This window comes from Pseudopipra pipra, chromosome 3 (assembly GCF_036250125.1).
Source record: "Pseudopipra pipra isolate bDixPip1 chromosome 3, bDixPip1.hap1, whole genome shotgun sequence".
NCBI lineage: Eukaryota > Metazoa > Chordata > Aves > Passeriformes > Pipridae > Pseudopipra > Pseudopipra pipra.
Window position 1 is genome coordinate 115,025,821 of NC_087551.1, and position 25,459 is coordinate 115,051,279.

Here is a 25,459-nt window from a genome sequence, read left to right on the forward strand (position 1 = left end):
AACAGCCTTTAAGTGGTGAACTTGTGAGATTTAAAATAAAATGCATAAAGCATCTTTAAATGAAGATGACAGATGGTAAATGTTGAGGAGGACAAAAAAACCCCAGGATTTGGTAAAATCCTGAGGTTATTTAAAAGAATGCATTAATTTACAACAAGTGTCTGGTAAACACTGTGATGTGCACACACTCTAAGGGCCTCTCAGTAATCTGCAGAAATACAGAGCCCTTAATTCTGGAGTTTAAGGCACTTTGTTAGGATTTGAATGAATTTGTGTTTTAAATTTTATTAGAGTTTCAGTGTTGTTGTGGAAAACAGAATTTCTGGTTTTAACAGCTCAGGGATGTTAAATGGTCATCGAGAGAACTTCCATTTAATCCTCTTTGCTGCTAATGCCCAATTACAGCTCACAGAGGAGCCCAGCCAGATTACTGAGAAATGTCATTTTGAAGGCCTCTAAACAAAGATCTTTAAATTTTAATAACCAATTTATCACTCTTTTCAAAGTATTTTGGTTAATGCACAGAAGAAAAACACAGCTGGGGAGTTTACACCACGTTTCACCTCAGCATTCCAGTCCCGTTTCTGACTGACAGGGAATTATCTGTGCTTAGAGCACTTTCTAAATATTTCATGACAGTCACAGAGCAGCTTCTCCTCATCCAGAGCCAGAAAAGTTGGTTCCACCAAATCTGCTGGTGATGACCTATAAAAAAGGCCTTAATACCCATCAGCAGCAGAGCAGCTGGGGATGCCTGTGCCAGATATTCCTTGTACTGGGCCACAGCCAAGTGTGTGAGGGACTCATTCCAGGACACTCAGCAGCAATTACACTCCACCAGCAGCTTTTGGAGAGGGAGAGCTACTTAATTCTCCCCAAAAGAGTCAATGGGAAGTGATGTGCCCACCCCAGATGTTGGGGCAGCACAGAATCATTTCATTTCAAAACTAAGAGAGAACTGGTGGAATCCACTGGTGCCAAGCACACACACAGCCCTGGGGGGGGTTGGCCAACACTGGAGGAAAATTGGGAAGGGGGTGCAATACCTGTCAGGAAGGTGTGTGAAGGAAGGGTCACCAACTTTAGGGTAGGTGAGGGCTCAGAGTGCGGGAAGGGGTATTCTTTTGCTAGAGAATTTAAAAAAGAAGTTGCTGTCAAGGGTTAAAAATAACCAAGAAAGGAGAGAATAGGCAAGAATTAAAATGCAAAAACGAACAAAAAAAAGAAGACAGGTAATATGTAAACAATCCAAATAGTGGCACATTGCTGCAGAACAATAGGGAATAGGCCAAATAAAGGTCAAACTTAATCAAATCCTTTCCCCCCACCCTTCACCCTTTGTCTGTCAGTGTCTTAGGGATGGATCCTGAGATGCTCCTGAAAGGTTCCCCCACAAAACAAGCAGAGGGAGCTCAGGACCTTCCAGGAGGGTGCTCAGTGCTCATTTTCTTGCTGGGGAAGGCTGACACAGGGAATGTAAAGTGTCCTGGGCACAGTGTCTGGGGTCAGATCAGCCACTCATAGCAGCCTTAGCCCAGGTCAGAACAGGGCATTTCTTGGAGAAATAAAGAATACGTGCAAGAGATCCCCAGTTTTCAGGGAAGCTTGTTGGTGCCTGATCTACAGGAGCAACTGTTTAAAGACCTGTACATCCTCTCCTGAGGGAGGGCAACTATAACAGAGCCAAGGAGGGTACAAGGTGTGGTGGGCACTGGGTGAGCTGACACTCTCCCCACGTGTATCATACACTGCCTGTGGTGTGAGGGGTGTAACTTGCTTGTTTGGAGCAGATCCTCCTGTCTTCTTCTACCTTCTCTGCTTCTCTGCCTCCCTCTGAACATCTTCCCTCCTCCTCCCCGTTGCGTACTTGCCAAGCGTCCTGCGGGGAGGCAACAAATCCACGGGGGTGAAATGCTGAACGCTCACCCTTTCCCCATCAAAATGACATAAAACCAAATTAAAACCAAGAGATTACTTTCAAGAGGTCAAGGGCCTCCTGAGGTGTGAGTGAATCTCCCTTTTTGGGCCCCGTGGCTCAGCCCTGGTTCTCACCTGCTCTGAGTAGTCGTTGCCATCCACGTCGTCGCTGTTGGAATGGCCTCCCGGACTCTGTACATCTATTCCATGGCTCTCCAGGATTGCTGCTTCTTCGAAAAAAGCAAATGGATCCCTAATTTATCTGATGCATTGGGGTAATTTCAAGTAACTAGGTGTTTTGTTTTTTTTTTCCAAGGAGTTGGAATAACTGGAGGAACAGAGTTTGTTCTCAGCCTCTTCCTCTTCACTCTCCAGTATTTGGGAGCACATGTACAAACACTGGTTAGCCTGAAATCCTTCCTTGCCAATTAACAGATTTGTTGGAGAGTGAGAATTCTTGTTTTCCAGCCAGTCCTACTAGAAATTAGCTTGATTTCTAATGTACTGGAGTGGCAAAAGAATTCCCTGTAGCTCTTCCCACATACTTTGGACTGGCAGGGCTTGAGGGGGGCAGGGAGTGTCTGCAAATAGATGGAGAAATTTTTGAAGGCACTTAAGGGATTTAAAAACAAACATATCCATCTTCTAGTAGGATCCATGCATCTAAAGCTTCCTCTGGTTCTTTTAAATCTCTTTCTAGTCCTTCTGCCCAAACAGCACAGATACAACTCCCACTCCACCCACCTTGGACTAAGTTTGCTTTGTTCCCCTCCAGTCTCTTCTAGAAGCAATTTCTCATTTAAAAAAATAAATTCAGGTTATATTTCAGTAATGCATTAAATCATGCAAAAAGAATTTTTTCTTACTCAGAAAAAAAGCAAAAATAAAGAGCATTTGAAAGAAATAAAAATCCTGGTAATAGGCAGGTATGGATCTCTGTTCATCCAGGTGCTGCAAAAGTAACTCTGCATAAAGTAAGGGCATAAAATTTGGCATAAATGGCAGGAGTTTGTTTAATCCTGGCCACTGAGGTGAGTTTATTCTCCTTGGAATGTCTTTTCCACATTAGAAAGTATCCTTCTTACAAGTTCAGAGTCACTTCTAATTTCCTTACGATCAACTCCTCACACTAAAAACCTGCAGAGTTCACTCTGAAGTGACTTTTGTTTTATCCTGATCATCAAGAAAAAAAAATTACTTTGTTCCAGCCACTTGTCACTGTGGAAAACCTTGGCAAGCTGGAAGGAGCAGAGGTATAACCAGAATAAACAGCATGGCAAGGCTGTGAACCCACCAACGTTTCAATCTCCCTTATTTACAATTTTGAGGTTTTATTTTAGATTTTCTGGACACCCAAAGGAGCCTGAGCATAGGGAAATACAACTCCAACAGCAGACTTCTCACTTTGCTTTTTAAAGCTGATCTTCCAGTAAAACTTTGTAAAAGCACCACTTTTCCTGCACTGATGATGGGCTTCCACAAACTCAACTCCTGCACGTATTCCACAAAAAATCTGGAACAGCAAGGGGCTGATTTTCATAATTCCTCCACACTTCTACAGAGACTGTCAGAACCTCCAGTGTTCCCACTAATATATTCTGATGTAATTGCCACCTCTCCTGAGCAAGTGCAGCCCCTGCAAAGAGGCTCTGTGATACATTACCGATATTGGCTCTTCTCTTGATCTCCTTCCTCCTGTTGGCAAACCAGTTGTACACTTTGAGGGAGGTGACTCGCTCCAAATCCGACAACTTTTTTCCTAGGAAAGGAACAGAAATAAAAATAAAGACCCTCAGACATTTGCCCCCCATTCCTGGAAGTGCCTGAGGCCAGGTTGGAGGGGGCCTGGAGCAACCTGGGAGAGTGGAAAGTGTCCCTGCCCATGGCAGGGAATTGGAATGAGATGGGCTTTAATGTCCCTTCCAACTCAAACCATTCTGTGATTCCAAGAGATAGACCCCTGAAACACAGGCAGCACTGAAAAGTTATTGTAACTGAGAATAAAGTGAATTTTATGTGAATCAAAGTCCTGTGTGTCCAGGTGTTACGGCACTAAATGCCAAATATCTCCCTAAAAACAAAAGAGCCTTTCTTTTTTTTCTTTTTAAAATCTGAAATACAGGAATTTCTTTGAAGCTTCAACCAACTAAGTCCAGTAGTGTGGGAGAAGGGAGGGCTGCTTTTCTAGTTTGAGCACAAAACTGGGATTCCAAAAACTCAAATTCAATCCACAGCCCTGCCACAAACCCCCTTCCCTTGGGCTCCTTCTCTTACTCTGTGCCACGAGGATACAGTTTTCTTCAGCAGAAAAATGAACTAGAGATTTTTTTTTGGCATCCCCCTGCAATCTGCTTTCCTTTCTCTCAACCCCCAGCACTCATCACACCCTCCCAGATGTGCCAGGACACTCATGATCTTTTGGGAGAATGGGGGGTGGATGCTGGAAACCAGATCACTGGATTTTTACCCTTAAACCAGCAAAAAAATTCCTGACTACCACAAGGGAGCAATGGAGAACTATTCCTTTTTCTGGTCATCAGTATAAAAGAGGGGAGACTGGAGGGGTTCAGGATCACAGTTGCCCTCTTCAGTTGGCCTTGTCCCTGTATAAAATACTCCCTGTAGCTGCATCAGTGCTCTGCAGGCTCCTTAGGGATGAGACTCCCCTGCTTCTGAGTCTTTCTCAAAGTTTATTTATTCAGCACACAAAGCACCTGTGTAATTGCAGCAATCTGCACACTTAAGTAAGTTAGGAGAGATGAGACAACTGAAAGAAAGAAAACTCTGGAAACTGATAGCTATGCTGGTGCATCAGCACCACTGACAGTATTTCACTGCTCCTGAGACAGGAGTGTGTTTCAGCAGCTTGTTCCAAGCTGCTCCACAAACCAAATCCTAACCTCTTTGGTGCTCTACCCAAGAGATCTTTCTGCTCCCACAGCCAAAAGACATAAAAGCTGCAAGAAGGGAATTTTTCAACGGGTATTAGGAAAAAGTACTTTGCCATGAGAGTGCTCAACCTTGTGGAATAGGGGCCAGAGTCAGGAAAACCTCCCGTTTTGGAGATACTGAACTAGGTAAAGCCCTGAACAACCTTATAAGCTGGTCCTGCCTGACCAGATGACCTCCAGAGGTCACTTCCAGCCTAAACTGGTCTGATTCTGTGCTATCCTGGGACTGTCCCATCTCTCTACAACGACCTGAAAGGATAACGAGGTGGGGATCACTCTCTCCTCCCAGGTAACACGTGATGGGATGGGAGGAAACATCCTCAAGTTCCACCATGAGAGGTTTAGGTTGGATATTGGGAACTATTTCTTCACCAGAAGGGTTGTCCAGCCCTGGCACAGCTGCCCAGGGCAGGGGTGGAGTCCCCACCCCTGGAGGGATTTAAAAGCCGTGTGGATGTGGCACCTGGGGACACGGGGCAGGGGTGGCCTTGGCAGTGGGGGGGGATGGTTGGACTGGATGATCTCAGAGAGCTTTTCCATCCTAAATATTTCTGTGGGTTTATGTTCATGACTCAAGCTTTAGCTTTCCGTTCGTTAATTTTTATTCTGGTTATATAAAATCTAAATATATCCAAAACACAAGGTCTGACATCTATGTAAATGTTTGGTTAGCAAACCAAAGCAAAGGCAGGTGCATCCACTAACACCACACTGAATATTCATGCTCCTCTCCCAGTCTGACTTCTCCAGGAACAGGGAAAATGCAGCTTGTTGACCCAAATACAACGTCCTCAATTAATATCCATGTTCTAATCCGAGATCCCTGTCTAGAAGCTGTGAAGAAAATTGAAATCCAGGAAAGATGAGCTCCTTTCAAGGACCTGCTCTATCAGGTTGGGCTCAATGATCTTGGGAGGTCTTTTCCAACTCAATAATTCTATGATTTTATGTATGATCTCCTGCAAACATCAGTCTGAACCCAAGGTGTTGAAATCCAATTGCTTTTTGGGAAGGACACCAGGAGCAGCTCCTCACCTGGTTTCTGGATAACTGCATTACAGGCATTGGCAATTTCTTCTCTCTTTGCCTCGTCTGGATATTGATTCTCATTGAAGTAACTGCAAGGAGAGGAAAAAAAAACAAGATTTTTTCAGAAATCAGAGAGTGAAGGTTCCAAAGCAGCTCCACTAAAAGGTGTCAACTGCTAATTTATACACCAGTCTTAGAGAGGTACCACAGATACAGTAAATTTTATGCATAAGGTAACATCAGCTTGCACTTGCATCCACGTGGAGTGGAGGAAACTTCCCAAATGCCTCAAATAAATTAAGATTATCTCAGCATGTGCAGTGTCACCTCAGCATATGGAGATAAAACAACTTAGACAATTCCATGGGTATCAGATTTAAGACTATCCAGTGAAGCATCATGTCTTAGACACCACTAAGCATGGTTTTTGTTTATTATGATTTTTTTTTTCCCCTGCCATACCCCAGCTTAGGTAGAAGGATTCACGAATATGGTGAAAACAAATGTTCACCATTTATTTCCATCCCTGGGTTAATAGATACACATCCATACATACTTATCAATATGTATGACCCACAAACACACAAATACTGAGATACTTCAGACAGCTACGGTGTGGAGATGGCACAAAATTGACACAGGAAGGTTTCCAGAGTCAGGTTATGTTTTTTAAAAACCACGATTTAAAATGTTTAAATCTTCCTCAGAACACCACACTGAGTACATATAGCATGTTTCCAACAGTATTTTTTTCCAGGATAATTGTGATTTTATTGTACTTCATGTGCAGTAAACATCCCGCAGAAGTTAAAACTGTTTCCTCTTTCACTTCATTTAACTGCTTTACAAATTTTAATGAACTGATTTACATTCTACAGAGCTTATCAGATCTGCACTAAAAACACCAAAACATCCTGTTTACTTCAGTGGACTCTGATAATCACACCATAAGCAAGGACTACCACTGTTTTTTTCCTGTAGGTTATCCATAACACATAATCCTAGGAATTCTTTCATCAGCTTTGATCAGCAGCAGGTTCAGCTGTTGGACAGCTGCTCCAGATTGGAAAATCAGATATTTCCTTTAATTGTGGATCATTTGGTAGCAGGAGATTCAGGCATATTGAGGCAATTATTATTTTCCATGCTCTTATTTCTCCTCCAGTGGATTGGCCCCAGCCCAGTCACTTTCTATGGAAATCTGGATTCTGTTCCACGCAGCAACTGCTTCTGTCCCACTTTGTGAACACTCACTTTGGATTTCAGGCACTGCTTCTTCATCCCATTGCTCCCAGGGTTACTTACACTCCCAGCTATCCCCACAAACAGGGGCCTATTCCAAAGTTGCTGCTCAGTGAGAATGAGAAATCCCACATTAGCCCAGTGAGCTGCTGCATTAATGTAATTCCAGGGGATTTGCCAGCTTAGGGAGCAAATGGAATCATAGGAATAGCTCCACCTTCTCTAAATGAAGGGCAGGTCATGTCCATAAGACCCACATGGGCCTTGGAGGCAACACATTTCCACAGGAACACCCACTGCTCCTTCCCTGCACCTCTGAGCTGCTCTTGGGAAGGAATTTGGAGGCACAGGTTGCCCAGAGAAGTTGTGGCTGCCCCTGGATCCCTGGAAGTGTCCAAGGCCAGGTTGGATGGGCTTGGAGCAACCTGGGCTAGTGGAAGGTGTCAGAGTTGGAACTGGATAAGCTTTAAGGTCCCCTCCAACCCAAACCATTCTGGGATTCTGTGATAAAGGACAATTGGAATCCATTTAGAGGGATTTTTACGGAAGCTGGGGATGTGATTCAGAGTGAACCCCCTTGTTTCCTAAACTCCTTCTCAGAGAGGAGTTGGATGAGGCTGGATCCAGTCTTAGGCTCTGGACACAAGCTAGGAGATCTGGGGGTGTTCAACTGGAGAAGAGAAGGATCCAGGGAGACCTTCCAGCACCTTTCAGTGTCTAAAAGGGCTCCAGGAGAGCTGGAGAGGGACTTGGGACAAGGGATGGAGGGACAGGACACAGGGAATGGCTTCCCACTGCCAGAGGGCAGGGAGAGATGGGAGATTGGGAAGGAATTCTTGGCTGGGAGGGTGGGGAGGCCCTGGCACAGGGTGCCCAGAGAAGCTGTGGTTGCCCCATCCCTGGAAGTGTCCAATGCCAGGTTTGCTCTAAGGATTGGGAGCTTGATGAAGCTGTAAGGGTTGAGAGCTTGTCAAGCACTTCTGAGACCTGGAGTTTGTTGTGGGAGTTGGGAACTTGTTAAAATTTTGTTGAAGTTATTTGTAAAGTTTGAGAACTTGCCAGCCAATGCTTCTACTATTACAGAGTGGGATAGTGGCTGGAATTAAGGTGACTATCTAACAAAAGGATGAGTTCCCTGACACATGGACTGGTGTCTTTGTTCGACCAGATGAGAACTTGTAACAAACATCACACCCTCTGGACATGGTCATTTTTTAAACTACATTCTCCCCTCTTCCATATCCACCATCCTTCCCTGATTTCAGCCTTTGAAGTGATGTGTGGGTCTATCTGAAAGTGCAAATTTCTGTTCAAAGGGGTTGTGTTCTGCACAAAGGTGCATTTTTTGGAGAATGAAGAACTTGGAAAACAGAGTAGAAAATGCTTTTTGCAGTAGTTAGTGATGGAACAGAAGCTCAGGGTCCCAGTTCAACTGTCTCATGACAGAATCTCAGCTCTCACACCTACAGAGCACTCCACTCTCTGTCCAGAGCCAAGAATTATTTCCTCTTGGAAGTGCTGTGGGATAAAGGAACATCAAGACATCACAGCTGAAAACTGCTGTACTATTATTTACATGAATATATTGTATGACCTCGACTCCTAATCAGGAATCCAGGTCAACACCATGTGTACAAAAATCAACTCAGCCCATTTTGGGAGCCATAACAGCAGTTTTATGGACTCCCTTTGTTGAAGGGAGAAGCTGTGGAGTCTCCTTCTCTGGAGATGTTCAAACCCCACCTGGACATGATCCTGTGCAAACTGTTCTACTGAACCTGCTTTAGCAGGGAAACTGGACCAGATGATTCCAGGGGTCCTTTCCAACCCCAACCATTCTGTGAATGTTATTTATTTTACTTAGAGGTACCTGTCAAAAGCCAAGAGCAAACATCATAAAGGAAACCCCACAAAATTAGAAAACATGATGGATCTACACAAAGATGCCCTAAAAACAGATATCATCTGATATTATGGCTCGAGATCATCTGTGGTCACGAAGCTCCTGGACAATGCCTAATATTTATGGGAAAAAGATTACAAAATACATAAAATTAAGAATCAGTTTGTACTTGAACTGCCCTTTCTTATGTTGATGCAAGAACGTGAGACATCAATTAACACAGCAAAGACAACACAAGAGCCAAGAGTGATCCTTCTCTTGGCACATAACTCAACACCATCCCTTTTGCAAGCCACAACTAGGTTTTCCCTGGCTCCAGCAAAGCAGCTCATTTTTTCCAATCACAACAAAACTTAGGCTCACACTTACAGATTCTCTGGGACAACAGGAAATCTCCCCATGATGGAACTAAATTCCAGAACTGGGCAATGAACGAGGCACCTCTGCTGGCAAACGAGGAAGTTTTGTGCAGTCCAATCATTTTTTTTTTATTTAGAAACTGCTGAAAACAGTAATTCTTACCTCTAAACATTTTACAGCTGAAGCAAAACTTATTTGATTAGATCAAGACGTATTTTTTGGTATTCTGAAAGATCTTCTTCAAATTCTAACACAAATTCCTTAACTAAACGTTTTTACAAGAGAAATGATTCCCACTTGAAAATCTGAAATTTTTTTTCATCCTCAATTCCTGTTCTAAAAAAAAATTTGAGAATTTTTCAGGCAGCTCCTGTGGCCAGTAAGATGTTTTCACGGAGATCACGAAACCAAGTGGGTACCAGAACTGAGCTGGAAAGGCACCTTCCAGACTGGTTTGGGTGGGAAGGGACCTTAAAGATCATCCCATTCCACCCCCTGCCATGTACAGGGACACCTTCCACTAGCCCAGGTTGCTCCAAGCCCCAGCCAACCTGGCCTTGGACACTTCCAGGGATGGGGCAGCCACAGCTTCTCTGGGAAATCTGTGCCAGGACCTCCCCACCCTCCCAGGGAAGAATCTCTTCCTAATCTAACCTAAATTATTAGGGCTATAATATTTTTCTCCATGACCATATCCTGCTTTTACCCTCTGATGGGGTGCAAGCTGCTTTACCAGAGATCACAGTCAGGAGCTCCCACTCTTAAAGGAAAAGGTCTCACAGCTACAGGTAACCAAAAACATACAACCCTCAGCCCCAATTGCTGATCTGCAGCCTCAGCCCCCAAATTCTCTGCACACCAAGCTACCAAAGCCTCCCAGTTCATTCCCATCCCTTCCAGGTCTTAATGGGTCTTGTGGGTGATCCACCAGGAAACAAAGTACAACATTTAAAACCTCTCAACATGTGGCACTTGAGGACATGGTTTAGTGAGGAACATGATTCTGGGCTGATGGTTAGACTTGATCTTAAAGGTCTTTTCCAGCCTTAACAATTCTATGGTTCTATGATCCTACAGTTTCTGGAAAGTAGGAGAGAATAACTGAGTTTTCAAGATAGAAAAGTCATGGAAAAAAAATTCAAGACTTCATCACTTGTAGATGTAGAGGTTGTGAAAACATTGTGAATTTTTTTGACTATAGTTCTTCTTGCAGGCAGTAAATTAATTAATCTGCCTCCAGTCCTCTTTCTTATCAGCCAGGTAGACAGGGGAAGAATGCAGGATGTCTGAATTTCTCTTCACAGCTACAAACCTCAGCCTGCTCACAGTCTGAAAAGTTCCTGAAAGCTACAGATGAAAAATTTGAAGAGATATGAACTTAAAAGGAAGAGGAAAAAAGAGCAGGCACAAGTAACTCTGCAAAGGCACACTGCTTTCTAGACAAAGGGCAGCTGTCAGCTGAATACCTTCCATGAAGAAACCAAATGATCTCTTTTGTAGAAAATGACAGTGGAGGATTAAAATGAAAAGTGGCCAAATAATTTACATGAGATGAGAATCCAGATGATGGTAAAGAATGTAGATATCCTTGAAGCGGTTTCATTTCAATAACACTGAAGCCCAGAAAAATTGCAGATTCAGAGAAACCCTCTTTCTTTCAGGGATAATGTGCTTAGGACAATGATGGAGAGGGAATCCATCTCAGCCCCGGGCTCTGTAATGGAAGCAAACACCTCCCCTCCTCTCTTTTCCAAGGTGCCCCTCTCTGAATTCCTGCAATAGCTGCCAATCTTTCTTTCTGTTGCTTCTGTTCTCCAGGCTGAGCTATCAGATGCATTAAGCATGTTCCTGATAATCCACAGTGGAAGTTTTGCTGGTTTGTATCAGCTCTGCAGCCGCCAGTGAAAGGTCTGAAACAACCCAAGCTACGGAGCGGTGGAAGGATGGGCGGGTTCAGAGCTTTTCCAACCAGATAAACTCCCCAGAATTGATCCAAGGCCCCCCAGCTGGGGAAATGCTTAGTTTACAGCATGACAGAGTGGTTAAGCTGCCAACTGGGGGAGTGATTTAAAGTGGAGAGGCTCAAATGTGTTGCAGGGTAACAATTCACGTCGGCGATGCTCTCAGGTGAGCTCATCCAGCTGTGTGCACACAGGGCACTGTCCCTGGAACAAGGATGATTTACCTTGCAAATAACAGGAGGCAGGAATACACAGATGGGTATTTAATGGACAACAGCAGATGTGCTGCAGGCTCAGTCCCTCCCTGAACTCTGTGTTTGCATCCCTGGGCTCCCACTTCCATCCATGTGGGAGTTTCACCTCCCAGCACTCTTGTTGGGATCCCAGACAGAATTACTCAATCATGGAATGGTTTGGGTTGGAAGGGACCTTAAAGATCATCCCATTCCACCCCCCTGCCATGGGCAGGGACACCTTCCACTAGCCCAGGTTGCTCCAAGCCCCATCCAACCTGGCCTGGAACACTTCCAGGGATGAGAAGTCCATCTTCCCTGAAACTCAGGCTGCAGTTCAGCTCAACACAATTCAAGCACAGACCAAAGAACGATCCCATCCTCTCCTTCATTCCCTTTCTGTGGGAATGTTCTCTGCCCGGTTGCTTCCCTGGTCCAGCTTCCCACCCGTGCCAAGAGCAGCAGTTGTGCAGCCAAGGGAGGCAGGAGATGGCTGGAACAGGCAGCTGGGACCAGCTCCTCCCACAGCAGCTCCCACACATCCTCCTCAACTGGTGCTGGAAGCAAAGCCTGAGCGACGGGCTCCGGGGATGGATGGATGGAAAAAGGGATCAGCCCGTTTTCCCCAGCTGACCCCTGCTGATGAACAGAAGATCCTGCTGTCCCCAGGAATGGAGCTCCCTGCCAAACCCTCTGCTGTCTGAAAATACACAAGAGAGTCCAAGCTGCTCCTTTATCTCTGATAATTCCAGCTGTAATTCCAGCTCCCTATCCACTTTCCCTCCAAAGGCTTCTTCTGCTTTCCACTGACAAGTCACAGAAACCACTCACTTACCTATTTATCTCTCATTAGTAGATTTATCAGCCCAGTATCACCCAGCAGCCAGAGGTCACTGTTTGAGTCTTTGTGGCTTTTAACAGAACTATTATTCAGGCTGTCAAATCAATGGAAATATTTCTGAAGTTGGTCTGTCATCTGTGCCTCAGATCTTATCTCCACGTGGCACGAGACAGACTGTCAGAGGAGTGACATTCAAAGCATAATCTCATCAGAAAGTGTAATGACTAGTTTATTTCCCAGTAAATACTGGCCAAGAATATCCCTAATGCCATTTCCAGAGAGGTCAGCAGATGACACCATCCTTTTCATCTACTGATATTTCTACAGATCCTGTAATAACGACAGGGGTGTCAACTGAAGAGTTCACCCCACAATATAAAGTCATTTCTATTTGTGACAGCAAAATTAAAGCTCAGAGATACCACCCTGCACAGATAAACTCTGATGGAGCCGAGAACTGCACCGAAGGCACCGTCCTCTCCTTCCCCCAGGACTGCAAAACAACCAGGCAAGGTTGGCAAGTGCAGCTCTCTGGATGCAATTCTGCCATTCCTGCAGCAAAACAAACCTAAGAACAAATCCCCAGCCCAGAAAAACCCACTGCTGAACACGGTGCCTACAGTTCTCTGCTGTTTTCCCCACAGCACTATCCCTTAGCTAATGCATTCCACACTTCCACGGATCCACAGGACTGGAGAAACCACCCGACCTCTTCTACAGCTCTGACCAGAGGTTTCTCAGCTATTCTGGCATTAAGCCCAGATCTTCTGTTTGACCTACAGAGATATCCAGCCCCTATGTGAAAAATTGGGGTTTTATCCAATGTAGGACCTTTACCATAACTTTAAATCACCTTTGAAACTAAACTGTAAAAATCCTCGTTTTTTTAAAACCTGCATCTCATTCCCAGCTCGAGCTTTCAAGCCCAAGGTATTGCCAGGGACAGCACAGTTTTTAAGCCTCTCACTGTAAGAAATGTTTCATTCCTGTACTTCTTTTCATGGCAAATCTGGAGGAGATCAACAGGACTAGATCACTTAGAGCACTTATATAAACTGCAATTATTTCCCATGTCAGGATGTGTTTGTGTGTGTAAATTCCACAGTCATGTCAGTCAGTACACATTAAAAAACTTCATACAATAGAGCTGGCTCTATTCTGGTTTTACAAATCAGTGCCTGAACTCCAAGACAATCATTTTACTGATGTTTCTTAGCAGGAATCTACTCTACAGTGTAGATTAAAATGCCAAAAATACACCTTGCACCAGAGTGGAGAAGCTGTATGACCTTCAGAGCTAATGCAACAACAAGCTTTTCATTTTTAAACATCACTTTCTCAGTATTTTGACAGCGGTCTCAAGGACCACAATCCTATCAAGCTGTTAATATTATCCTAGAATTTGTTTAAAAACAGAATTAATTGATAATAGCTCTGAAAGCCTCACACTTGCAGCAGATAATCTGTGCCTCCTAATCTCCAGCACCCTACTGTCGAGATAATTAACAATTAAAAAAAAGAATAGTTGAGACATCGGAGGTGGTGATTTACTCTTCCTTGTAATTGGATTTGGTGATAAGAGTATTTTTGAAATGACACAACAGGCCTCTTCTGAACAGAGAGATCTGGAGTTTGGAGCAATTTGTAACACACAGGTACCTCCTGCTTAAGGCACCTTGAAGGCCCTGACAGCAGACAACAGCTACAATTTGGACTATCCTTAAATTTAGAGGCATCACAGACCCCCAGAGTCAACAGTGTTCACTAAATTGTTCCTAAAACAAAAGGAAAAGGGGAATTTTTTTGAAGCCAGCAAGAAACCAACATGATAAAGTGAGAACTGTTCTATAATATTTCAACAGGAGGTTGGTGTGAGCGAACAGCACCTTCAAAGCTCTTCCTAACAAGGCATCCAAGCATGAATAATGGGATCTCTTCCTCTCTTTTATTTACTGGCAATATTTAAATTGAGACCTACATGCTACAGGGATATTTATGTGCATTAAATCCTCTGGACTCAGTGACTGATAAACAAGGACTTTATGAAAACAACTGTGGAACAAACATCTCATCTTTATTTTTTGACTTGGGGCAGGGGAAGTGTTATTTTAGTTGCATCCTCTGGATTATCTGGTTCTCCTGAGGCAAGCAGAGCTCAGGCAGGGTCAGCCCATGGATGAAACATCTCCAAAGGGATGAGGCCCTGCAGAAACCAGCCCTGGCTGGTTCCCACCCACTGGGAAGGGCTGTTGGTGACCCACCATTCCAGCCAGAGGTCCCCTGATCTGTGGTTATCAGAGAGACCATTTGCAGGCCAACAGAGGATTCCAAGGCTTTATATGGACACATGAACAAATGGCAAAACTGGGATTTTACACTGCTCAACACAAACTATCTTTTTCTGCTCTCCTGAAGAAAATTTTACACTCACCAGAGCCAGAACTCAGTTAAGTATTAACTTCAGAACTGAAGTTAAGTATTCCCAGGAGAACAGCCTATCCTTCCCTCAAAATTGTGCTTTAATGGGAAGTTCAGGACTGGATAACAAACAATGTGTGTACATCATGTCAGCAAGGCCCCTCAGGTTGTTCTTAGTTTAGCCTCAGTAAGGTCTTGTTTTCCAAAATTTTGTAGTCCTCCAGGTTGGGAAACTTGAAGTCTCCCTTTGTCCTAAGCCTCCAGGAGGGGAAAAATCCCAGTCCTGAGATTTGTGATAAAGCTTGGCTTGAGCTGACAGCTTCCAACATCATCACCAGCATTTCCCCTCAAAGATCCACGAGTTTTTATTTTCAATTTTCAGGCTTGGACCAGACTCAGCTCAGCTCAGAAGAGCACTGACAGTCATCACTGCTGCTGCATTTTCAGAAAATAAAAAGGAGGATCCTACAGGATTCCAAAGACAAGGCAAATTCCTGCAGGATATCCAGCACCTGAAGTCAAGAGGCTCAGGATTAAATCTGATTTTGGGCTTATTACATGTATTTTTAATGCCTGGTACCTCCAAGATCTGGGCTAGAACTGTTATCCCATTAATTGTTGTACAGACAGAAAGCAGGAAAAGGTATTTAATTTTTTAATATCAATCTACTGTCTGCCTTGCAACCTGAAAGCAACACAACAGATGGATTTGAGCAACTGAGAATGAGAAATAATGAATGAACACAGGCCAGCAATGCCAGTTGATTGAACTACTTCGGTGCCAAGACCAACTTCCTGGGGTTCTTTGCAGACAACACAGCAAAGGAGGAGATTTAAGGGAAGTTTTAAGCCATCAGGTACCTCTGGGATCCTTGAAGAGCATTTCTCAGGTCGGGCAGCAGCAACATCTTGTCATTTATTTTTATTTATTTCCTAGAGATTATTCAGTGACCATTCACCATCCATAGGGAGGAAATAGCTGGGTTTATTATCCAACTTTTTACTTTTTTTTTTTTTTTTTGCCTACAGGACTGTGAATTACCTCAGAAATGCTAAGCTCCAAGGACTACAACAGATTACTTCATTTAGCAACACCTTTCATGCTTTGTATTCCAAGAGTGCTTTCCATACCCAGACCATCAGCTCCTTCAAAAGTGTTCTGGAATTGTCTTCTTTCATCTTATTAATATTATTAGAAGGTAATATTCTACAGGTAGAAGAGCAGCAAAGTTAAGAGATATAGACCCAAGAAAGCAGCCACAGAGCTGAGAAACCAACCCACAGCTCCTGACTCCAAGATTTGTGTCCCCTCATGGTTTTTTCCACGTGTTTCCTCTGAAGTGTCATTGTCACTCTCCAGATCAGCCAAATTCCCTTGGAATAGTCCTTTTGGGAGGTCTGATTTGAACAATGTTGGTAGTGATGCTCCAACAACTGAGGAGTTGTTGACTGCATGTCTAGAAAAATTAATTATTCCTGTCATTTTTGGGCTCCAGTGAAGTATTTGATGAAGTGACAAACGGGGAATTATTCCTAATTTTGGAAAAGATAAAGGTGAGTACAACTATGAGATAGGGTAGAAAGAAACATATAAACAAGAAGAAGACTAAAAAATGAAGCTAATGGCTTGGAGGGCAGTGATCAGTGATACTCCTCAAGTATCATCTTTGGAGCACCTTAAGAAGGAAAACGCTCAATGATCTCGCCACAAAGTGTGCACATGGCAGTGAAACCTGCTGATGACAAAGTCAGAAGCCACGTCAATACGGTGAATTCAAGCACCATAAAAAGTAATGGACAATCCTGAGGGCAAGAACCAAAGAGAAATGTAATGGTGCAGCTTCCAAGGTCACCCACTTTGGGAAGAACAACTCCACAGACACAGAAAGATCATCGGCTGGGAAGACTGTTTTCTGTGAAGGCCCTGTGACCAAAAGACAAAGTTCAACAAAAACACCAAAAAGGCAAAGCCTGACAAGAGCTGAGGATGCTGCTATTCCCAATCCAGGAGGAAAAGCATAAGGAAAAGCATTAAAAAAAGCATTCGCCTATGGAGACAGGCTGGGGGAGCTGGGGGGGGTTCACCTGGAGAACAGAGGATCCAGGGAGACCTTGGAGCACATTCCAGAGCCTAAAGGGGCTCCAGGAGAGCTGGAGAGGACTTGGGACAAAGGATGGAGGGACAGGACACAGGGAATGGCTTCCCACTGCCAGAGGACAGGGTTAGATGGGATATTGGGAAGGAATTGTTGGCTGTGAGGGTGGGGAGGCCCTGGCACAGGTTGCCCAGAGAAGCTGTGGCTGCCCCTGGATCCCTGGAACTGTCCAAGGCCAGGTTGGACAGGGCTTGGAGCAACCTGGGATAGGGGGAAGGTGTCCCTGCCCATGGCAGGGAGGTGGAACTGGCTGATCTTTAAGGTCCCTCCCAACCCAAACCATTCTGGGATTCTATGCTACTCTTTCCTTGTCAAGGAGCCTGCTGGGCAGCCACCCCCCATCCAGCTGTTGTGCCCTTGGCTGTATTTGCCTCAAAGACAGAGAATTTAATCAGGTTCTGAAAAGGATATAATAAAGGCTCAAGGAAACAAGAGAAGCTGAACATGAAACTGGAAGTCTCAGTCCAATGTTCCTGTCCAAGGGGCATTAAGCAACTGAAAAAGCACCAGCCCATGTACATAGTAAGCAACAAATCAGATGACTTTTTTCTATATATCGTGTACTTATATGCCCTATTTTCTCATTCTTTTTCATATTAAAAAAACCTCCTCGGACCAGGTCCATGTCTTCTACTCTGTTGATGGAGTTCCTCACAGACAGCACAATATTCAAAACAAATTAAAACTTATGCATGTTCCAAAGGAATGTCAACCATAAAAAAGGTCAGTTGTGCTACCCTGGATCACCAAAAAAAAAAATTTAAAAAAAGAAATAAAAAAGAATCTAGGATGTGGCAGTGACTTCTGTGGGTAAAGCCCATACAGTTCTCTGAGAGAACATTCTTTTTAGTCTCTTTTAAGTGCTCCACAGCCTGACCAAGGAGCCCATAAATACATGATGCAACACACTTAAGGAGTTTTACTTAGGAATTTTCCTCCCTCACTTCTCCTTGTAATTACTCTGTTTATTACTTGCATAAAGACCTCACATCTGTTACTGGATGGCAGAGAATTTCCCTTCACCGAGGTAGGTTTGGACTCTGTTCAGAGAGGAGCTGCAGTGAGAGTCAGCAGGAACACTCTGCACAGTTCCAGAAACCAGGAATGGGCAAATCCAGCCATGCTCCTGGATCCTCCTTGCTGACAGCTGGATGCAGCACAGGCAGAGGGGACAAGGTGCCAACCTGATCTCTGATTCCTCCTGAATGCTTTCCAGATCCCTCAGGATTTAATTCTGTCATTCACTCCAGTGGGTTTTTCCACAGGTAAAGTTACAGGTCGGGTGGGTCCCGCACTGAGGGATGGCTGTTCCTTCAGCTAAACTTGGACCTGGACAGCCCAATATCCCATCTAACCCTGCTCTCCTTCAGTTCAAGGCCTTTCCCCCTCGTCCTGTCCCTCCAGCCCTTGTCCCAAGTCCCTCTCCAGCTCTCCTGGAGCCCCTTTAGGCACTGGAAGGGGCTCCAAGGTCTCCCTGGATCCTTCTCTTCTCCAGGCTGGACACCCCCAGCTCTCCCAGCCTATCTCCATAGGCAAATGCTTTTTCAAATGCTTTTTCTCCAGGACTGGGAAGAGCAGCATCCCCAGCCCTGTCAGGCTTTGCCTTTTTGGTGCTTTTGTTGCATTGTGTCTTTCTGGTCACAGTGACTTAACAAAGTCATTATAAACCAGCCACACAAAATGCAGCCTGAAGGTGTCAGGGGCCACCTCACACAGTCTGTGTGACAAGGATGTCCTGGCTTGCCCTGCCTCCTGAATTCATGGTAACAGCTAAGAAAACAGCAATTAATAACTATTAATATGAGCTTTTTGCTACCAATTCCTTCTGCATCTTTTGAACAGAGCAGTCACAGGGAGAAGAACACCATGAGGGATTACAGCAAGTCAAGCGCTGGCAAAGAAAAAAACCTCAAAGAGAGAGAAATCACAGCACCAGACTTGGATTTTCACAGTGTCCTTACAGCAAACAGCATCTAGAGGTCTCAACATGATTGTAAAGAGCACTGGGCTCTGTGCATGGACAGAGCACAAGCCCTGGGCTCAGAGAAGTTGTGCCCTAAGATGACTGGCATTAACAGTTAATAACGTTCTGGAAGGTGAATTATTTATACTGGATATAAATAAAGCAGGTATTTTTGAAATTCACAGCAATTAACACTCTCATAATTCAACTTTATTTGCTGTCTTAGGGTAATGCACACAGAGAGGAACAAATTCCAACCCCTCACATATATGAGTGCATCCAAATTATTGTAATCCTTCAGGAAAGACTGTTCAGAGAAAAGATACTCTCAGTCAATACACAAAAGTGATCAGCAAAAAATACAGATGCTGGGCTGGAGGTCAGAGAACAACAGGAATCAGATGCAGCTGTTGTATAAGCTGGAATATTCACCCTGGAAATATGGAAATCAGTTCTGCTTGGGTCCCTGCTCACCTGCCCCGGGTCACTAAAAATTGAATGTAGGAATAGAAAAGGTCCAGAGAAGAGTGACAATTAATATTATTAAAGGCAAGGGAAGCCTTGGCATCTGAGAAGAGATAAGAGAGTTCAGAGAGGAGATAAATGAGCAGCACATTGATAGCAGCACATACTGCAAATGGGGAGGGATAAATGCAATGTTCTGCCTTCTTCTTTCTCATGATACTCAGGCCAAAGGGACCTTGGACTTTTTAAACACATTTTAGCATTTAAAATGAAACCAGGTATAATTAGTTCTCCAGAAGTACCCTGAAGACCTTGGCAGGATTTAGAAGGAATTACATATTTATGTGAATAATAAGAATGCCCAGAGCTACAATAGCAGGATTAAAAAAAAATATATATATACAGGATAAGAGATAAGAGCTTTTGTCCACAGCCACACCAGCTATCCAGGTGTGAACACCGAGTATCTCAACTGGTCTTGCAGAAATGCAGGAGAGTATCTGGACTAGAGAAGAATTCCCATCCCTAAAATGTGGGTTTACAGCACCAGGCAGTGCTGTTACAGGTCAGACTGACAAAGTTCCTTTTTGTAAATGTTGATTTCAGTTATTTTGACCTTGGCAGATACAAAAATTTTATCTAGAGTCTGCTGCAAGGAGCTGCCCCTCCCACAGATCATCTCTTTTATTATAAAAAAAAAAAAAGAGAGAGAAAAAGAGAGAACACAAAGAAAGAAAAAGCACCTGAGCTCTCTAACAAGGAAAATAACTCATTAAGTGCTGGATCTTTGAGGAAACCAGAGTCTGGCGAGACTTTGGACAGACATCCTTGCATTCTATTTTACTGCCTGCAATCTGCCCAACAACTGGGATTTGCTTACAGCTGATTAGAATAGGAAGCTTGTATATTATGCATGTCTGAGAGGGAACAGAGCTTGATCTGATGCAAAATAAGGAAGATCCTGTGTCAAGCAGAAAATGGCTGCTCTTGCATTTTATGAAGACATACAGCAATGACCCTGAGCCAAACCACTTGAACTTTCAGGCAATAAAAAGATCTTGCCTGGGTCTGAACAGCAAAGTGAACTTTGCTGGATGCCTTTGCAAAGTGCCCTCGCTCAGATCTCAAAGCATTTCACAGGCAAGAACTGCAAAGATCCTAAAAAAAAAAAAACAAAAACAAACAAAAAACCACACTCCCTGAGTCTCAAAGGACTTAATGAAGTTGAACCTCCCACTGCAAGTTGCTGACTAACAAACACCTTATGACAGAGTAGAAAGAGCTGGAAAATAATGTAAAGAAATCACCTGATGTTTTCCTCTGCATTAAGATCAAGTGTCTCAGAATCATCCTGACAGATTTCAGCTGATTTGCTCCTGAGAAATGTTCTGTAATTCCTGCAACCTGCTTAATGCTCCACCATTCCTGAAGTCAGGAAGTCTTTCCTAACCCAAATATTTCTTGGCAACCCAAAAACTGGAGGCTTTTAGCACCTTGCTCACCCTTCCTTTGGCCTGGCTCAGCTCCAGAGGAGGTAGGAGATATTTTATAGTGAGAACAGCGAGTCACCAAAAGGTTCAAGGACATCTGAGGGTCACAGGGACAGCAGAGCACAATTCCCAGCACTCCAAACCTCCCAGCAAGGCCAAGAAAGACGAGCAGCACTCCGTGGACATCGTTATATTGATGAGAAACTGATGTTCTGTTCCTAACAATGTACCAGCCTAATGGAAGAGGCCGAAGGACACGACTTCCTGCTCTGTTGGCAGCTTGGAAAGGGAGAGACGCAATGAATCCCAAACTTCAATCTCCTCCAAAGCCTTGCACAGGAAACTTAGATCCCCTATGGGGCCGGTATTAAGGTTCTGCTAGAAGACATAACTAAGAGTAATGGGATAAAATTAACTAAGAAAATTTCCTAACTGGATTTCAGGAGCTAATAGAGCTCTCGTTTTCCCCAGGGAAGCCGTGGAAGCCCCGGCGCTCGGGAGAGCTGCAGTAATAGAGCTTTCACAATCGGAAGGATTTCTAATCACCCATGTCAGGGCTGACATTGCCCAGGGCCAGGACCACGGCCAGGACTCCACGGGCCCATCCCGGCACCACTTCGTCGGGAACAGGGATGGAGGTGCCTCTTTCAGGAGGGTAAAACTTCCACAGTGTAGAATCACAGAATGGTTTGGGTTGGAAGGGACCTTAAAGATCAGCCAGTTCCATCCCCTGCCATGGGCAGGGACACCTTCCACTAGCCCAGGGTGCTCCAAGCCCTGTCCAACCTGGCCTGGGACACTTCCAGGGATCCAGGGGCAGCCACAGCTTCTCTAGGAATTCTGTTTCAGTTCCTCACCACCCTTACAGGCAGGAATTCCTTCCCAATATACCATCCAACCCTGCCCTCTGGCAGTGGGAAGCCATTCCCCCTTGTCTTGTCCCTCCTGTCCCTTGTCCCAAGTCCATCTCCAGCCCTCCTGGAGCCTCTTTAGGCACTGGAAGGGGCTCTCAGGTCTCCCTTGAGCCTTCTCTTCTCCAGGTGAACCCCCCCAGCCCTCCCAGCCTTTCCTCACAGGACAGGTGCTCCATCTCTCTAATCCTCATGGAACTAATCCATTCCTGCTCCTTGGAAAAATCAAAAGACCCCTCTTCCATGATGCCAGCACAACTGCCAGTATGGCCACGCTTTTAATGAAACCAGGAACTCACCCAACTCAAACCAAACAAAACCAGAACAAACCCAAGCAGATCAAAAAACCACCAGGGATAATCCATCCATCTTTTGTTAAACTTCCCCTTCCCTGTGCTCCCAGCTGTGCATCCCTGTCCTCTGCCCTGGACAGCTCTGGCACCCCCTCCCTGCACAGCAAGATGAGCCAATTCAGGAAAATGCAGGGGGGGGGGAACAAAAAGGATTTATTTTCCCTGAACCGAGCTGAACTGGCTGCTATTTCCATCAGACAAGAAACATATCTGGCACAGTGCAGGGTGGCAGGAGCAGGGAAACTGAGGAGGAGGGGGAATTGAGAAGGGTGGTGAGGCAGGATAACACCTAAGGATGAGCTGGTGACAAACTGTTAATTCAGCTCAGCTATAGCATGAAACTATACCCTCCTATCTTGAGAAATCTAAACCCATTTCTCTCGGGAATAAAGCCAAGTGAAACACCTGACTCTGTTTTGCCACCTATGAAATGGGGATAATGGGTATCTATATCATCTCAGTCTTATTTAATCTAAATACACCCTTTACAAAAGGAGTTTCACAAGCACAGACAAGTGTTAAAATAAAAAAAATCAGACCTATAAAATCAAACCAAATAATCCTCAACCAAAAAGCAAAGTCTCTGCTCCCCAGACAAACTGAAATACGTTCAACTGATGAATTATTCATTTTTGTTTAGGGCAGAATTTACAGTTTTTTTAATTTAATCTTTGGATAAAGTGTATACTTAAAAAACAACACTCAACCCCCCCTCCAGTCTTTAATGGCACTCGACAAAAGTGCCTTAAAACGGGTATAAAGTCACTGATTCTGCTGCCAATCTTAGTTATTCTGTTTGCCTGAAAAAGAAGATAAACCTCAACTCCAACACATGATTAGAGGAGAAGCACGAATCACTTGGGGAAAAAAAATAATAATAAAGAAAATAAAACGACAAGACAACACAGCTTCGTTTAAAAAAAGAAAAAAAGAGAAAACCCTGAGGGAATTTTCTATTTTCTGGTTCTAACGAGAGGGGTTGAAAAGAAAGAGGTAAAGTAGAGAGAAGAAAAATAAAAATTATCTGTGGGACAAGAAGTAACAGAAAAAGAACAGGAAAGTGAAGCAGAAACAGGCTTTCAAGTTTAACCTGAGGTTTGCACAGAAAGGACTCTTGCAGCCTTAGCTCTGTTCCCAAAGGAGGGCAGAGCCACACGACAACACCGACACACTCAAAACTCAGCATATTCCACGGGCAGGAGGCTCCAGGAGGGAACAGGTCAAGGTTGGTATCAGTAGCACAGCAGAGAGAAGGAGCTTTGCACTGCAGTTGTCTGAACCACACCTAGTCTGCAGTTAAATATAGAGCTTTACTTTCTGGAACTACTGCTCCTCTTAACCTTCACAGCATAAATATTGAGAGAGATGTTTAAAAAAAAAAATAAATAAATAAAAGGAGAAAAGAGACCCGAATCCATTGTCCGAAATCTAAGCCCAGAGACTAATAAACTACTCTGGGAGGATTCCAAAAAAGCAGGGAAGACTGGAGAATTGAATTACACAAACCACAAGCAGCATTCTGGAAATCCAGTATAAACCAATTAGTTTCTTTAATACACATATCCTGTACACAGACACTTAGGTACATCAGACATCTAAGTATATGGCCCTAACTCTAATCTTAATCCTATCAGGTTGGCACCAATATAATAATTAATTGCACTGGAATTTTTGTTGATTTCAATATTTAAAAAATAAAAAAGAGAAACGAGCCCTTCAACCCTCACCCTTCTCATTCAGCTCATGGGCCAAATCCTGACTGGTGCTGTGCATTTTCAGTGCTCCAGGAAGCAAATCCATCAAATTTTTGCAACCAAATTCAGGTCCTTCCCCTGAAGTGCTCTCAGCTGGTTTGACACATCGACTTTTAGTGATGGCAGTTCTCACCAACTGAATACAACTCAAAAGCACACAATTAACTGACAGAGCAGGTCAACACCCCCACCCTCACCCAAAAATTGTTTATGCAGCATTCCAGTAACATCCAGAAGGAAGAAGTTCTGCATTACCTACACAAGAGTTTCCAGTAAGGTTTAGATTCAACCCTCTTATCTTCAGGCTTTAAACTAAATGACCAAAGTCAGTTCTAAGTGCAGAAGGCAATTAGAGAGGGAGGTGCCTACAACCCTCATATGAGTTGGATGGAATTGTCTCCTGCATCTCTGTTCCTCCTTGCTGGACAGTTATCAGCTGAGGTTCCCAAAGCAGCAGGACACACAAACACAATGCAGTGGAACTTGCACTTCCTGGAGGAAAACAGCCCATTAAAGTGAGATGCCTCCATTCCCAGTCAAAATTTAACCCTTGGGAGGAAAATGCAAATTACCCAACAAACAGCACCAGCCCACAGGCAATGCCAACCACCATTTTAGTGGCCAAATGCTTATTCCTGACCCTCTGGCATGGAGGAAATCCAACCTCTTGGGCCAGACAGCCAGGAATCTGGTTACCTCCATCCTGCTGCTGTTATGAGCCACATTATGGACAAGCCTGGAAGACTCCAGTGACTTGTAAGTGAAATTAGTTCCTTTCTTCCTGGGGCTCCCAGAAGAGCATTTTTCTCCCACTCTTTCAGAACCTGTCACATAAAACAGCTCATCCCTCCAGCTCACTAGGCCTACTAAAGCACAACAGTTTAACAACCATATTCCCAGCTTGCTTTATGGGGTAGTTTTATTGCCATACAACACTTTTACTGTGGTCCTGCCTTGAATGAAACTCCTCAGCCCTGATTTCCAGTACACCCCACACAAGGCTGGGAAACTCAGTGCTCACGGTGACCTACCAAGGGCTTGGTAAATTAACATTAAAGCCAGGATTAAGGTGATGTGGCAGCAGCAGAATAAGAAGAAAACCCCTGCAGCAAAGACCTTACAGAGCACAAGGCACAGAGAACAAAACCAAGAACAACCAAGAAGAAAAGAAGTTAATGAAAAATTAAGATCGAGCGATTACGTATCTGCATTCACAACTGGGTGATTTCAAACTCAGCACTGATTTGCTTCTTTCCATAACCAAACCCAAATCTCACACCTTTCTAACAGGCACATCAAACCACCACAGGTTCTCTGAGAGTGTCTCAGCAGAGACAGGCTTGAGGAGAGGTGTGGAGGAGGAAAGGGTAGTGCTGGTTTGCTCAGCTCTTCCTCTGCTCTGTGTTCCCCCACAGAGGTGTCTGAGGCACAAACAGGATTCAAACAGCAAATCACAGCAGTTACTGCACTTCAGGCCAGATAGAAACCAAAAAATGAAAACAGCCACGTCCA

At 44.2% G+C, this 25,459-nt stretch overlaps 1 protein-coding gene across 10 annotated transcripts in view; it reads right to left on the reverse strand.

The window, feature by feature from the left end:
- HMBOX1 (homeobox containing 1) overlaps positions 1-25,459 on the reverse strand; it is a 123,385-nt gene that overhangs the window by 16,851 nt on the left and 81,075 nt on the right. The window contains exons 7-11 of one of the 10 annotated variants that reach the window (XM_064651214.1): positions 5,904-5,986; positions 3,581-3,676; positions 2,053-2,147; positions 1,811-1,879; positions 1,047-1,127 (exon numbers count right to left, since the gene is read on the reverse strand). In XM_064651214.1, the coding sequence (XP_064507284.1) occupies positions 1,083-1,127; positions 1,811-1,879; positions 2,053-2,147; positions 3,581-3,676; positions 5,904-5,986 (388 nt within the window). In that variant the 3' untranslated portion in view covers positions 1,047-1,082. Of the gene's footprint in view, positions 1-1,046; positions 1,128-1,747; positions 1,880-2,052; positions 2,148-3,580; positions 3,677-5,903; positions 5,987-25,459 lie in introns of all 10 variants that reach the window. The other 9 variants (XM_064651206.1, XM_064651205.1, XM_064651204.1 and 6 more) reach the window with 9 other exon arrangements.